Source organism: Saccopteryx bilineata, chromosome 3 (assembly GCF_036850765.1).
Source record: "Saccopteryx bilineata isolate mSacBil1 chromosome 3, mSacBil1_pri_phased_curated, whole genome shotgun sequence".
Taxonomy (NCBI): domain Eukaryota; kingdom Metazoa; phylum Chordata; class Mammalia; order Chiroptera; family Emballonuridae; genus Saccopteryx; species Saccopteryx bilineata.
Window position 1 is genome coordinate 111,440,846 of NC_089492.1, and position 16,164 is coordinate 111,457,009.

The 16,164-nt window shown below is 40.0% G+C and overlaps 1 protein-coding gene across 2 annotated transcripts in view; it reads right to left on the reverse strand.

The window, feature by feature from the left end:
• Positions 1–13,347, reverse strand: part of RTN4 (reticulon 4) — an 84,888-nt gene extending 71,541 nt beyond the window's left edge. The window contains exon 1 of one of the 2 annotated variants that reach the window (XM_066267141.1): positions 12,545–13,347. In XM_066267141.1, coding sequence (XP_066123238.1) covers positions 12,545–13,094 — 550 coding nt within the window. In that variant the 5' untranslated portion in view covers positions 13,095–13,347. The remainder of the gene's footprint in view (positions 1–12,544) is intronic. The other variant, XM_066267142.1, reaches the window with a different exon arrangement.
• Positions 13,348–16,164: the final 2,817 nt, after the last annotated feature.

Sequence of the window (16,164 nt, forward strand, 5' to 3'; positions counted from 1 at the left end):
ACACTTATCCCATAAACCTGCAATTCTACTCTTACTCAATTCTTACCCAAGAAATTGAAAACAAATGTCCACAAAAAGGCCTATACAAGAACACTCATAGCATCCTATTGTTCAAAATAGCCAAAAACTATAAATAATCCAAATGTGCATCAAAAAGTGAATAATTAATTGTGGTATACTTATCATGAAATATTACTCAGCAGTAAACAGGAACAACTTACTGATACATCATTGATAAATCTCAAAAACATATTAAGTGCAAATAACCAGACACAAGAGTACATACTAGGTTGCATTTTTCAGGGATTTGGCATGGTGTTGGGGCCAACTTGGACTTGGTGAACATGTTAAAGGACACTACTCTTTTATGGATTCTTGCTGTATTGGCCAAGAGTTTGCTTAAAGGCTTTAATCATTGTAAAAAAAAAAAAATAGAAGACTAGATAAAGAAGATGTGGCACATATACACCATGGTATACTTTTCAGCCATAAGAAATGATGACATCGGATCACTTACAACAAAATGGTGGGATCTTGATAACATTATACGGAGTGAAATAAGTAAATCAGAAAAAAACAAGAACTGCAGGATTCCATACATTGGTAGGACATAAAAACGAGACTAAGAGACATGGACAAGAGTGTGGTGGTTACAGGGGGTGGGGGGGAGGGAAGGAGGGAGAGGGGGAGGGGGAGGGGGAGGGTACAAAGAAAACTAGATAGAAGGTGATGGAAGACAATCTCTCTTTGGGTGATGGGTATGCAACAGAATTGAATGACAAGATAACCGGGACATGTTTTCTTTGAATATATGTACCTTGATTTATTGATGTCACCCCATTAAAATAAAATTTTATTTATTTAAAAAAAAAAAAAAAGAGTACATACTATATGATCCAATGGTGGAATTCAGCCAGTTCGCACCAGTTTGCACCAGTTCGGCAGAACAGATACCTAATTTTTTGTTGAGTTTGGCAAACTGGCTATTAAAATGCCACTTGTAATCAGGGTTCTCTCTAAGGTGGGCACCTGGGCAGCCGCCCAATGTCGAAATCACAAACTTACATTCCCTACTCTTTTTTAATGTTCCTCTGCACAATGGTGTATTCTAAGCGCCCGTAATATGTTCATTCTGTCCACAGGTGAAAAAAATTTGAACTATGCTTGCAATATTTATTTATTAATTTCATAAAACTCATTATACCTTTGATGATATACATTTTAATTCCCTCGCATTTGTTACTTTAGTAAACAAACATATAATATAAAGAGAAAAGCTGCCAAACAACTGTGGCAAGCTGTCTTTGGAAATTTCTTAAGTAACAGTTTTATTGTTTTTTGTCAGGTATTAATTTTTTTCATTAATATTTTAAAACTCCTTATAATCTAGTTTTATGTACTTCTTTTATTGTTTTTATTTAAGTACTAAATGCATGAAATAATAAAGTACCTTTCAGTATATCGTTTTTTTATACTTAAAAACTTAAAATGGCCATTAGGGCAGAGAACCGGCTGTTAAATTATTTGAATCCCACCACTGGTATGATCCCATTCATATAATGCTCTATAATAGGCAAAGCTATGCTGAAAACATCCTGTACAGTAGTTGCTTCAAATTGGAGGGCTAGGAAAAGGGCAAAACACAAAGTAAATTAAACTGACTACTAAGGGACCAAGAGATTTTCCGGGGATGATGCAAATGTTCTCTATCTTGGTAGGGTTATGGGTTAAATGAATTTGTCAAAACATAGAATTGCTAACACTTAGCATCTATGCATTTTGTTGTATGTAAATTATATCTTAACAAAAACATTGAAATGACTTTAGCAACTAAAAAATAAAAACATTAAAATGGAAAAAGAGTATGTGCATTCTTAAAACAAATTTCAGAGAGCAGGCACAAGTACACAAGGGAGAACCCACAGATAGACTTACAGAACAAACCAATCTGTTGTAATGTGTGGACCTTATTTGGATTTTGATTTTTTTAAAAACCTCTTTAAAAAAAAAAAAAGACCAGTCATGACATTTACTAAGTAATAGGAAACATAAACATTGGCTGGATATTTGGTGATGTTAATTATTGTTAAATATGTTGGGGAAGTATCTGATCAAAAGTATTGTGGTTATGTTTTGGAAGAGTACTTACCTACTGAAATATTTATGAGAGTGTGGGATTGGCCAATTGGCCACGGACTGATGATTGTTGGGGCTCGGTGGTGGCTAAATGAGGTTTCATTCACTATTTTGTCTTCCTTTATGTTTGAAAATTTCCATAACAAATAGTAAAAATAACTTTTTACTCCTTCCAAAAAAGATAAGGCAATGAAAATATACTAAAATTCTATTATATGGAAGCAATTTTAACCACAGTTTTACCCACAATTCTTTTAGCAGACCATTAAAACATACATGTTCAATTCTATCAATGCTCTTGCCACGTTTCATTAACCAAGTTTTCGCAAGAGAGACAACAGGAAGTTCGGTGGAACAGACTGAGTAAATGAGAAAGTATATGATGTGTTGCCAGGTGGTAGTTTTGCTGTCTTGTTCAAAAGTGATGTCTTATAGACCTAATTCTTAGAGAAGATCTGTGTATAGTATAGATGGCCTATAAAATATAACAATGAAATACTTGATCTTCTAAATTCTGATTTTCATAATTCACCTTATGCAAGCAAGAGCACCTGACAAGCTTTTATCACGTTGTTTTGTATATAAACTAATTTTTACACAAAATTAAAAATATTAGAACTTGGTACAATTAATAAAACTTTCTATAGTTTAATAATGATGTTGATTACTTGAGAGTGAGAAGTTCTAAGCTATTTATAGATGGTATTTATATGATAGATGTAAGCATATTAAATAACCTCCTTAGAACAAAGAACAGAATTTTTAAAAAGTAAATTCTCTTCTTTTCTGAGATCAATGACTCCAATAGCTTAAAAAAAATTTAATGTTTTAGGTCAGCTTCACCCAAGGCTGTCAGAACACAGAGATAAATAAATTTAATAATGGCATCTTCCAATTAGTCAAGTTTACAAGTCAATCTGTAAAGTTATAAAGAAAAAATTGTGCAGGCATACCTGGAACCCAAGTAAGGTTTTTCCCTCTTTTCACAAAAGCTGTTGAAGGGTAGGTAAATATGATTGTTCTTACAATACAATCGCAAGACCTCTCTTATTTTAAGACAGCAGAAAAGACTTTACAACTAGGGGCTGTGTTTTGCCCTTAATCTGCTACATACACCTCTCACAAATTACAATCCCTGCTCATCATTTTGTCCCTATAATACAACTCCAAGCCTTGTATTATTTTTTTAAAAAAAGAGTATGTTTCCTTTGTACCCTTTTTCTTAACTAATATTGAAATTCCAAGGGATCAAACAACTACTAAATCTGTTTGAACAACAAAACTGACAAGCCTTCCTCAGCTATCATAAAAATTCCATCAAGGAGATGAACAAGCCACTAAAGAAATTTTTTGTAATAAAACTAAGAAAAGGACTCAGACTGCTAAAAAGTTAATCCAGTATTTAGTAGCTATAGCTCCTACTGCAGGACGATAAAGAATATTACTTCCCTTCTTAAAACAAAAAATTTTTAGAAAAGAAAAAGCAGAAAGACTTATCTTTAACTGTCTATATAATTGAAAAAAGAGGAGCAAAAATCTATATATACTATATCCCAGTAAGCAGTCTAGAATACTTAATATTTATGTTTTAAAGCCTACATTTCACATAATAAGCTAAATTTTAAAAAAGAGTTTATAAAAACCATGTGTTGGTAGAAAAAATATATAATATCAATACTAAAAATACATTAATTCCTCTTCAATTGAATCCATAAATTTAATGTAACCCACGAGAATTCCAACAGAGGAAGAGACAAGATAAACTTTAAAGATCAGACGGAAAATTATACATATAATGTTACCTAGTGTCGCCTCAATAAATTCAATTAAATTAGGGCAAAAAAGAAAATTATACATGCATAAAGCAAGGAACAATTGTGAAAAAGTTCTATCAGCTAATATTTTATTTAAAAGTTACAGCCTACGTATATGCATGGTTGTCAGAGATACTAGACTTATTGGGGGATCACCTTGTAAGTTATACAAATGTCTAACCACTATACTGTACACCTGAAACTAATATATTATCAAGTGTAACTGAAAAATAATTAAATAATTAAAGTTATAGCAAAACAAATAAATGGAACATAATATTTCACCTACACTACTACTATATGACAAAACTGGCATTTCAGAATAGTAGAGAAAATGGTGTTGAGACAAATGGGAAATCATATACAAAAATAACACTACTTCACTGTCTAGAACAAAATAAACTACAAAAGAATTAAATGTTAAAATGAAATCATAAAAATACCAGGAGAAAACATGGAAGAACTTTTCATAAGACACTTATGACAAAGGCTAATTTATTCACAACAGATCAAATGTTCCTACATCTGTAAGAACAAACAAACAACCCCAAAAGAATAAGTCAAAGCTGTGATTAGAAGAATGTACTGGCACCTATACCAATTAAAAACAATTTGCTAAACCATTTACTAGCTTATCAATCTACTGTATTAATAAAGGCAAAAGGAAAAAATACTTTAACACATTATTGGTGGGAATATAGGTTGGAACAATTCTTTGTAGTACAATTGACATTATCTATCAACGTTTCTTTTTAATTTTTTTTCATTTTATTTATTCATTTTTAGAGAGAAGACAGAGAGAGAGAGAGAGAGAGAGAGAGAGAGAGAGAAGGGGGGAGGAGCTGGAAGCATCAACTCCCATATGTGCCTTGACCAGGCAAGCCCAGGGTTTCGAACCGGCAACCTCAGCATTTCCAGGTCGACGCTTTATCCACTGCACCACCACAGGTCAGGTCTATCTATCAACATTTTAAATTAAATAATCTATCAATATACCTTTTGAACCAGTAATTCTACTTGCATGAATTTATCTTATAGCACAAAGAATAGCATATATTCCCAAAGAAGTTTATATAAAGAGTGCTCACAGCAACATTAGTTATAACAGAAAAAGCTGTGAACAATTTAATTAATCATCAATAAAACTGATTAAACAAAATATGATACATTCATAGATCTGACATATGTAAATAAATATATGCTTTAATTCATAAGACTTGAGATTGTTGAGAGAAAATATTATAGTAATTCTAAAACTGACTGTGAAGATAGCATTCATTTATACTTTTTTATTCATTCAACAAATATCTGAGTGCCTACACCAAATCTCTGTGCTCAGCAATGCAGATATAATGTCATATAATCCTTTCCTCAAGGAAAAAAGTAATATAGCCCTTTTACTCAAAGAGCATACAGTCTGGTAGAGACGAGTCCACATTCCCTTACTGTATATATGGTATGATATATATGATGAGGTAAGAAGAGAATGTTATAGGAACACATGAGGAAAGAAACTTAAAAATTAATAATCTCAATGTCAAAAAACAAAAATCCAGTAGCTTAAATGTAAAATTATCAACTCCTCCTTTAGAGCTGAAAAGAATGATGAGGCCATGGGTCTGAGGAGACCTTAACATCAGTAAAGCTCGGTCTCACCATCTTACATGCCTATATCCACAAAGGTCACATGCACCCATTTTAAATACTGCTGATAACTACGGCTCTGCCCTTCCACTTCCCATCCCTGGTGCTATCACCCTCTGGGAGACCTTCTAGGGTCTATATTTAGAAGCAGAAACAACGTACTATCAATATAAGAATATTCTACATATTCTACAACATTTCTTTTTTTTTTAGAGAGACAAAGAGAGTCAGAGAAAGGGACAAATAGGCACAGAAAGACAGGAAGGGAGAGAGATGAGAAGCATCAGTTCTTCACTGCGACTACTTGGTTGTTCATTGATTGCTTTCTCATGTGCCTTAACTGAGGGGTTACAGCAGAGCAAGTGACCCCTTGCTCAAGCCAGTGACCTTGGGCTTCAAGCCAGTAACCTTTGGGCTCAAGTCAGTGACCATGGGGTCATGTCTATGATCCCATGCTCAAGCCAGCAACCCCGTGCTCTGCCGGATGAGCCTGTGCTCAAGCTGGCAACCTTGGGGTTTCGAACCTGGGTCCTCCACATCTCAGTCCAACGCTCTATCCATTGTATCACCACCTGGTCAGGCTCTATCTCTACTTTTTAAGAGAGAAAGCTTTTTTTTCTTCTTTCTTCATTACTTCTACTTAATTGGAGGTTCCAAAGAAGAGTCAATAAATACATCCATTTGGTTGGTACTTGTATCCTGGGCTAGCAAAGTACCTTTACAATGTGCCATGAGGCCCTGACCAGTTGGCTCAATGGTAGAGCATTGACCCGGCATGTGGAAGTCCCAGGTTTAATTCCCGATCAGGGCAAACAGGAGAAGTAACCATCTGCTTCTCTAATCTCCCCTCTCTCTTCCTCTCCTGTAGTCATGGCTTGATTGATTCGAGGGCATTGGCCCCAGGCACTGAGGATGACTCCGTGGAGCCTCTACCTCAGATGCTAAAAATAGGTTAGTTGTGAGCATGACCCCAGATGGACAGAACACTGGCCCTGGAGGACAGTTGCCGGGTGGATCCCAGTTGGGGCACATGCAGAAGTCTACCTCCCCTTCTCCCACTTGGAAAAAAAGGAAAAAAAATGTGCCATGTAAATTGGAGCCTTGTGTCAGTCAAGTTTCAAATAAACTATTTTTAGGTATATTATAAATAACTACACAGAGCTAATTACAGGGCCTCCTTGGGTTATAACAGTCTCGACATACGACGTTTGAGTTTACAATGCTCACTCCCATAAAAACTTGAAAAAAGTGAGACATGAGTGTTTCAGCTATGCCATTAGGGTGGTACTTACGGACTACATGGGTGAACTAGTTTGGTTGTGCATGGCGGAAGAATACTCAGTAACGTGGCATGTTCGTGTTTTTATGTTCTAGTCTAGATTATGATTTTACAACTGTGTTAGAATAGGTAAGTAACTTAGGCTAGGATGTGTTTCAACTTACACCAAAACTTGGGTTATGTCACTGTCGTAGGAATGGGGTGGGCAATAGATAATGTCCCTTTTTAGACATGTTTTTCAAAATATAGCAAATCTTCCACGTTTACAGGGATATAGTATAAACTAGCATGTTTTCTAAATATTATCCCATATAATTAGATATTTGTTAAAGATTCTATATTCATTGCATCACTTTAAAAAGATTTGAAGGAGCTTGAGAATCACTAAAAAGCACAATAAACTTGACACTGTGCTTCCTAGGAACTATTATGAAACATTATTCAACTTGTCTATAAGGGACATACCACTTGTTCCTACTCAGAAAATTAGAAATGGCTTAACTAAAGAAATTTTCAGAATCACTAAATTCATCAGTTCTCTTCCTTGTTATCATCTGTTAGATACAAATGGAAAGAAGATGGAAACTGGATAGGGCATAATGTCTCTTTCTTCAGAGACATACTTTAGATTTAAACTATATATAAGCCATTCAAAATTATTATTATTTTTTTGACAGAGAGGGACAGATAGGGACAGACAGAGAGGAAAGGAAGAGATGCGAAGCATCAATTCTTCGTTGCAGCTCCTTAGTTGTTCATTGACTGCTTTGTGCCTTGATTGGGGGGCTACAGCAGAGTGAGTGACCCCTTGCTCAAGCCAGCAACCCTGGGCTTCAAGACAGCGACCACGGAGTCACATCTATGATCCCATGTTCAAGCCAGTGAACCCGCACTCAAGCTGGTGAGCCCACACTCAAAGCCGGATCCTTGGGGTTTTGAAACTGGGTAGTCTGCGTCCCAGACCGATGCTCTATCTGCTATGCCATCACCTGGTCAGGCACTCACTCAAACTCTTTTAACTTTTTTTTTTTCAGAGAGAGAGAGAGAGAGAGAGAGAGAGAGAGAGAGAGAGAGATGGACAAGTAAAGACAGTAAGGGAGATGAGAAACATCAACTTGCAGCCACAGCACTCCAGTTCATTGACTGCTTCTCATAGTGTGCCTTGGGGGGGTGGGAGTGGTTCCACCTGAGCCAGTCAGTGACCCCTGCTTAAGCCAGTGACCTCGAGCTCAAGCCAGCGACCACCACACTCCAACTGGTGGGCCTGTACTCAAGCCAGCAACCTCGAGTTTCGAGCCTCGGTCCTCAGCATCCCAGGTTGATGCTCTCCGTCCACTGCACCCAGCACTTGTCGGCATAACATTTCTAGTATGTGCTCCTTTACCAATATAAATGGTCTTATAATAAACGACTTATAAAAGGCTAACAGTAGTTCACCTCTAAGACATAATAACCCTATACATACAGCAATATCCAACTTTATACAAATTTCCATTGCTCTTAACTTTGGACAGTCTCTGAAATTGATTTAATGAGCACCAACATTCTTTTCTTAGCATTTACATTCATGACCTCAACGACCTATCAGTTCTTCTTTCATAAAACCTCTCTGTGACCTAACTATAAATACAGAGTCACAACCAATCAAAGAAATCATGCTTCCCTTCTATTCCATTTTCATTAGCCTGGTAATGAACTATTTCAGGCTCTACTGACCTATCTCAGAACTATTACAAAAGCTTTCTAAATAGTTCCCGTTTTTCTTCCAAACCTATCTAGAATATGGTCACCAATTCCTTCTTTTAACACAGTTTTCATGATGCTATCCATGCCTCAGTTCAATAACCTTCAATGGCTTCCCAGTGCCTAAAGCAGTAAATCTGAAAAGCATTGAAAAATAATAAAATAACTATATTTTGGAAACAACAATAATAAAAACACTTTTGGTTTCATAATATAAATTACCATAAGTAAGAGCAATTGTAGATGGGAGAGTATGAATAAAACCAGAATGATAAAACCCTAACTCCTGCCTGACCTGTGGTGGCGCATTGGGTAAAACATTGACCTGGAACGCTTAGGTTGCTGATTCGAAACCCCGGGCTTGCCTGGTCAAGGCACATATGGAAGTTGATGCTTCCTGCTCCTCCTTCTATTCTATCTCTTTCCTCTCTCTCTCTCTAATAAAAATGAATAAATAAAATAAATAAATAAAAATAAAATCAAAACCCTAACTCCTTAGTTGGGCATTCAATACCCTTCAGAATCCAGATCTAAGATACATCATTTTTATCTTAATTAACACCCGGTTTAGATGTCCAGAGACCAGCTCAATGTCATCCTTAATGATGTTTGCATTTCTCTCAACCTAACTAATTTCACTCCATTCTGTGTGTATCCTCAAAGCCTAGGTTAACCAATCAACTTATCAATTTGAATTGTTCCTACCATGAAAAATGGTGCAGTGAATGGCTTCAGTCTCATTTCAGTAACTGTTTTATAATGGGAATGCTCCAAGCACAACAAAGAGCAAAGTTACAGTTTACCAAGAAACGGAAATCAGAGTTTACTTAAAAAGTGTGGCCTGACCTTTGGTGGCACAGTGGATGGAGCGGCAACCTGGAACGCTGGGGTTGCTGGTTCAAAACCCTGGGGTTGCCAGGTCAAGGCACATGTGAGAATCAACTACTGCGAGCTGATACTTCCCGCTCCTCCCTGCCTTCTCTCTATCTAGTCTCTCTCTCTAAAATCAATAGATAAAATATTAAAAAATAAATAAGTAAAAACCGTGTAAATGGCAATGTTAAACACAAGTCTCAGGAATCAACTTAATTCAGTGACATAAACCCTCTTCCACTCAGGCTGCTCCATGTTTTCAACCAAGCTCTGCACATTTCTCACCTTTGTCTTGGCTCTCTCATATCAGTCCGCTCAGTTCCTCTAAATCTTCAGAACTTTGTTTTTGCTTCAAAATCACAATTATTTAAGGAGCATATTTCTTTTTATTTCTTTTGTGTGTGTGTGGCAAAGACAGAGAGAGTCAGAGAAAGGGACAGATACGGACAGAGAGACAGGAACAGAGAGAGATGAGAACCATCAATTCTTCGTTGCGGTTCCTTAGTTGTTCATTGATTGCTTTCTCATATGTGCCTTGACCATAGGACTACAGCAGACTGAGTGACCCCTTGCTTGAGCCAGCGACCTTAGGCTCAAGCTGGTGAGCCTTGCTTTCAAACCCGATGAGCCTGCGCTCAAGCTGGCGACCTCAGGGTCTTGAACCTGGGTCCTCCGTGTCCCAGTCTGATGCACTATCCACTGCGCCACCACCTGGTCAGGCAAGGAGCATATTTCTAAAATAAACAATATATTTTTAAAAAGCCAATCTTTTTACTATGCTGTTAGAGACCTCAAATGATCTAAGTAAAGCCCATTTCTCCACCTTCACAATGCTCTCCTAGTTTTTCTTCACTAGTCTCTCAAACTAGATTCTCAAACACACAAAGCTCATTCCTGCCTCAGGACTTCTGCCTCCTAAGAGTTGCTTGGAAATTTTAGATTGCAGCTCAAATCACACCTCCTCAGAAAGACCTTTCTCAATGCTGCTCTACCTACAAAGGAGCCCACACCTCTCAATCATTTTCCATGCCACCATCTTGTTTATTTTCCTCCTAACACTACTATTTCAAGTTCCTTATTTATGTACTTATTACCTATAATACCCCCATGAGGAGTACCTGTGTCTTGCTTATTGCTATACTCTCATAACACTGCCTATCTCTTGGTAGACAATAATCAGTTGAATGCACGACTAAAAGAGATCTAGGCTCACTGAAATGGTTTACCTATTCATGGCCATAATCAAAAGAACTAAGTATCCAAATTGGTATCAACACAGAATTACGGCACTAGATAAGAGTTCCTGAGAAGGCAATATCTGTCTCCTCTTTGTCTTCCAAACTACAATTCCAAAAGTCAAAATTCCAAGAAAATGGTGTCACCTTCTGAATCTCTATGTTCAAGGAAAGAATGCTTCTCTTTGTTCCCATGTAGGGATACAAGATGACAAATCAGCATGCTTTTATTAATCATTAAATTTCCCTTCTAAATATTTATGACATTTCCCTATCTCACCTTAGTTTCTCTCAAATGTATGTTTTTGATTCAGAAAAAAAGACTGAATTATTACTCATCTATTATATTTAGTGTAGTGAACAGTGTTTTGAGTCATGCTTTGGGGGACGTTGATATCAAAATGTTATTCAGAAACATTACAATTGGCTTATTCTCCCATTGTCAAGCAGGAGTGAATGGAAGAAAAAAAATTCTCTGATTCCAGACTGATTTTCTAGGAAATGAACCATTTCTAAAATCCTACAAGGCTGGGAATTCACTACCTGATTCTTGACCTTTTATATATAAAAAAAGGTCCCACTGCTAAAGGGACACTCTGTGTCCCAAAAGAGGATACCTGTTAATAAATTAATAACTGGTCTAATAAGATAAACTCTCAATCTCTAACAAATTTAATTTTTTTATCTTTTAAAATATAATTTCCCAAGACATTCTTTAAAATAAGTAATGTACAATTGGGTATTCGTGAATGAAAAAATTAAAAACTATATACAGATATGCAGATTGGTCTCTGTCGACTTAAAGTCAAACTTCCAAAAAATAATATAGCTAAGCAAGATATGAAAACCTGTCTCAAAATATTTCATTAAGTCTCATGGGTAACTCTACCCCAAGTTTAATTGGCCTATACCTGTTAAGGAATCCACAGGTTTCCCTTCTTGAAGAATATCAATCATTTTGCCTCCCCCCCCCCCATACAATTCAATTTCGATGCATTAAGGTGGCTACACCTGTCACACTCAGCAATTCCTCTTACTCTGCAGCTGAGACCCTGGCTAAACTGCACCCCCTCGGAACACAACACGCAGCTCCCATGCCCCCCGCTCGGTTTAGCGGGTGCGGAGTCGCCACATCACTACACGGGTGAACTGGGCGGAGGCAGCACTTCGCAAGAACTCTCTCCTTCCCAGTTCTGCACGCGCCACACCACTGGAGGCGCTCTCCCTTCACTGCAGTTGAATCAATGTGGATGTTTTCCAGTGGGCCAGCTCCCCACCAGCTCAAGAGGAGGGGAAGAGAGATGAAGCGCACGGGAGCCACCCAGGCCAGGGAGGGGGTACGAAAGGGGGCCAGGGCCGAGTGCAGGCAAGCCCACTAGCAGCGATCCTGCGCCTTTAGCCTAGGAGCAACCCAGCCCTGTAGACAAAAGATTAAGGCGCCAAGGCCTTTTCATCCTCACCCTAGAGCCAAGCCAGCCAAAGAATCCACAACCCTAGTTCCTCGACACACGCCCAGCTTCTACAAGAGGTGGGTGGGTTTCCAAGTTCCGGGACGCACTGGAACGGGGACCAGAGGGAAGAACCTGGGAGCGGGCGGGGTGCACGTGTTCCCCTACACCCGGACAGACAATAAAGAACAAGCCCGGGCTTCCTCCGCCGCCCCACCCAGCTCCTGGCGGCTCCCACCAGGGAGGGCGCCTTCGCCCGGAGGTCTGCAGACAAAGCCCACTCGGGGCGGAGAAGGGGGCTCCGCCTGAGAAGCTGCACACAAAAGAGGGAGGGGCACGGGGCGACGCGCGGCGGGAGGGCTCGGCACTCACCCACTGAGCCAGAGGAGCCCCTGCGCTTGGGCGCGGCCGGCGTGGAGGGGGGCGCGGCGGGGGCCGGGGCGGGTGGGGTCCACGCAGCCTCGGCCTGGGGGCTCACGCTGGCCGGGGGGGGAGGAGGGGGAGGTCGGGCCGGAGGCTCGTCGTCCTCGAGGAGTTTGGAGGGCGAGGCTGAGTCTGCGGCAGCGGAGGGTAGGGATGGCACGGACGACGCGGGGCTCGGGTCCCAAGACGACTGCCTCTCCGGGGCGGCGGTGGGCGCAGCCGGCAGGGGCCCCCGGGGCGCCGGGGGCACGAAGTCATTGCCGAAGTCCAGCAGGGGCGCGGCGGGGGCCTGGGGCACTGGAGCCGCCGACAGCGCGGCCGCGGGCTTCCTCTCCAACACCTCCAGCTCTTCCAGATCCTCGTCCTCCTCCTCGTCCTCGTCCTCCTCTTCTTCCTCGTCCTCGGGATCCCTCACGAACTGGTACTTGAACGTGGGCTGAGGCCGTGGCGGGTTGTCCGAGGACGAGGAGATCAGAGACGACTGGTCCATGTCTTCCATGGCTGGCGGGTCGGAGATGATGCTGCAGCTGCTGCCGCCGCGGGAGACCTTCTCCTCCGAGCCGCGGACGCTTGTGGGGGTTGGGGAGGACCGAGAGGGGCCGGGCCCAATGAGCCAAGGGACCTGCAGAGGCGATGGCTCCCGGAACAATGAGACTGCTCCTCCTGCCTCCGCACCCGTGATGCGCCGCCCGCCCCGTCCCCAGTTGCCGCCGCCGCCCAGACGAGCGAAGGAGAGAGGCCAGCAGCCTCTCCGCCCAGTTTGGCGTGATTCACCCTCCCCGGCGGGCAGGGGCTGGCGCGGGAGAGAGGGAGCCAATCGGCTGCGGGATTAGAGACGAGGGACAACCAGCCGGCCCAACGGAAAGGAAAAGAGAGGGAAAGTAGATGGAGCTTATTGAGCTTCCTCTCTCCTACGGGCTGGGTTGGGTCCGGTGGGCGGGGTTTGGAACTGACTACCCCACCCTCCCCCTCGGGTAATTGACGAGAAGGGCTGGGGTCTGGGTTTTTCCCACAGCTGGAGGTCGGGCTCTAGTTAGAGTACTGAGAAAGCGAGCCGGCTGCCTGCCCGAAGGGGTCGGAGAGGTGCCGGGCACACCACCGGAAGGGCGTTATCCTGGGTACTAGGGGTGGAAACTTTCCTCCCAGGAAAGGAAAAAAACCAGAGCGGACAAAGGTACTAACTAACGGGATTGTAGAGTAGGCCCTAGAATGGAAATATACATTTTAAAAGATTTTGAAATAAAAGACTTTTTTTTTAACTTAAATTCCCAGGCCACCGCATCACTACTAACATCACCAGTTGTCAGATCTTGACAGATCTCTCCCAGGCTAAACTGCAAACCCTGGATGAGGTTGGCAAAACAGCTAGCCTGGACCATCTGGGCACTGGGACGGACCCTTGGAAAGTCCACTCATCTCCTTGCGAGAGAGGTTTGAGATCTGCTGGATGCTGGACTATCACATGGTAGGAGGATGAGTCACCCAAAGAGAGACGGTGGGGAAAAGAAAAGTGGAAACAGAAGGATGCCTTGGAAGGCAAATCTGATTCACATTACATTTCAGTCACCTTAGGCAGGCTCATGAGTCAACATTTCAGATGATTCAGGCTTTCTAGGAGTCAGGAAGCCCAGTATCATTTCTTTGGTATGCCAAAAATAAGCATGATTCCCATTCCACTTTCTCCAAAACTGGAGAAAGAGTTTAAAGAAAGCAGTTGTTTCCGGAGCGCCTTTATCCATCTGATATACCTTCCAAAAGTCTTTGCTGCATGCCTAATGTGGAGACCCTGGAGAGAGAAGAATCTGTTTTCAAGTTGGTCACAGTCTAGGCCTGCACTGCCAATACCTTTGTCACTGGCCACTTGTGGCTCTTGAGTGCTTGAAACGTGACTAGTCTAAAATGAGGCGCGCTGTAAGTTTTAAAAGCACGTTAGATTTTGAGTTAGTACCAAAAAAAATTAACTCAATTTTTATACTGCTTATGTATTGGAATTGATAATAATTTGGATACATTGGGATAAATATATTATTAAATTGTTTATTTTTTAATGCAGCTTCTAGAAATATTTAAATATATATATGACTCACATATTTCTATTGGACAGTGGTACTCTAAATTCATGATTACGAAACTTTGATTGCCATGGGGAGTCTCTAGTTATTTAAGCAAATTCTTAGCTCCAACTAATTAATATTACCCTACACTTAATTAGAGTATTAAAAAAAGGAGAGGCAGGGGTTGGGGGGGAGGGAAGAGAAATGAGTAGGTAGAACATGGGAGATTTTTAGGGCAGTGAAACTATTCTGTATGATACTCTGATGAAGGATACATGGCGTTCTGCATTTGGCAAAACTCTTAGAACTGTACAACACAAAGAATACACCCTAATGTAATCTGTGGGCTTTAGCAAATAATACATCACCTTGGTTCATAGGTTGTAACAAATGTACTACACCAATGCAAGATGTTAGTAATAGGGGAAACTGGTTGGGGGGGTGTTTAGCATGGGAGTGTATGAGAACTCTGTTCTGTATAATTTTTCTGTAAATGTAAAACTACTCTAAGAAATAAAGTCTATTAATTTTTTAAAGAAGAAAGTCTTAGCAAGATTTCTTAACAATGTAACCTGATCAAGTTAACTGTCAACAATACACTCAAGACCTGGTATGTCATTCCCACACAGATGAACTTGATTTATACAAAATGGTTATGAGTTGCTTCCAGTTTTTGTTTGTGGTTTGTTTGAGGGGTTGGGAAGAGTACAGGAGAGAAGTGTTAGTGTAGGATTTGGGGGCAGGAGGTGTAATGCAAAACTAAAAATTTTAAAACATTACTACAACAATAACTAAATTGTTTCAAGTATTTGTCAAATATTTGTCAAAAATCATTCAAAAATATACATGATTTTCAAGTGTAAGTGTATACACATACAAAAATATACCAGCAAAATTTTATGGTGTGAACTTTTTCTATTAAGTCACAATTTATCAGCAGTTCAGTCTTCCCCATGCTGTTTTTCTCACTATGATTGTTCTGAAACTCCTTAATGGAAAGTTTCAGTGCTTTCATATATTATTTGCAAGATGTGTTTATGATATTCTGCATCCATATAGCTAATTACTAAAATAGTTGTAAGGATATATCTTTAATATTTATATATGAAAGTGTCATAAAAGAATAATTACAGGTTTGCAACTTTAGCTGAAAATAACAATGAATATAGAGGCAGTAATATAAGCACTCTCCTCTGACACAGAATATAAGAATCTTATATTATTGATCTCAGTGACATCTAAAAAATTAAGTATTTGTTGGATGCATGAGTAGTTTATCTAGTGTTCATAAAATGGCCAACAAAGCCTAAAGAAAGGAGAATGTTGCTATTTGACCAGAATTAAATGTAGAGTTAGTTATACATTAGTGTAACTAGTTTTAAATATCACTCTCACTAAAAAGAAAATTCTGGTAGATATATGAAATGGTAAAAGGAAGAATATAAATTCTAGATCACACTAATAGTTAGAAAATAATTATTCAATTAATTATCATGGAAACTTTATTACCAAATG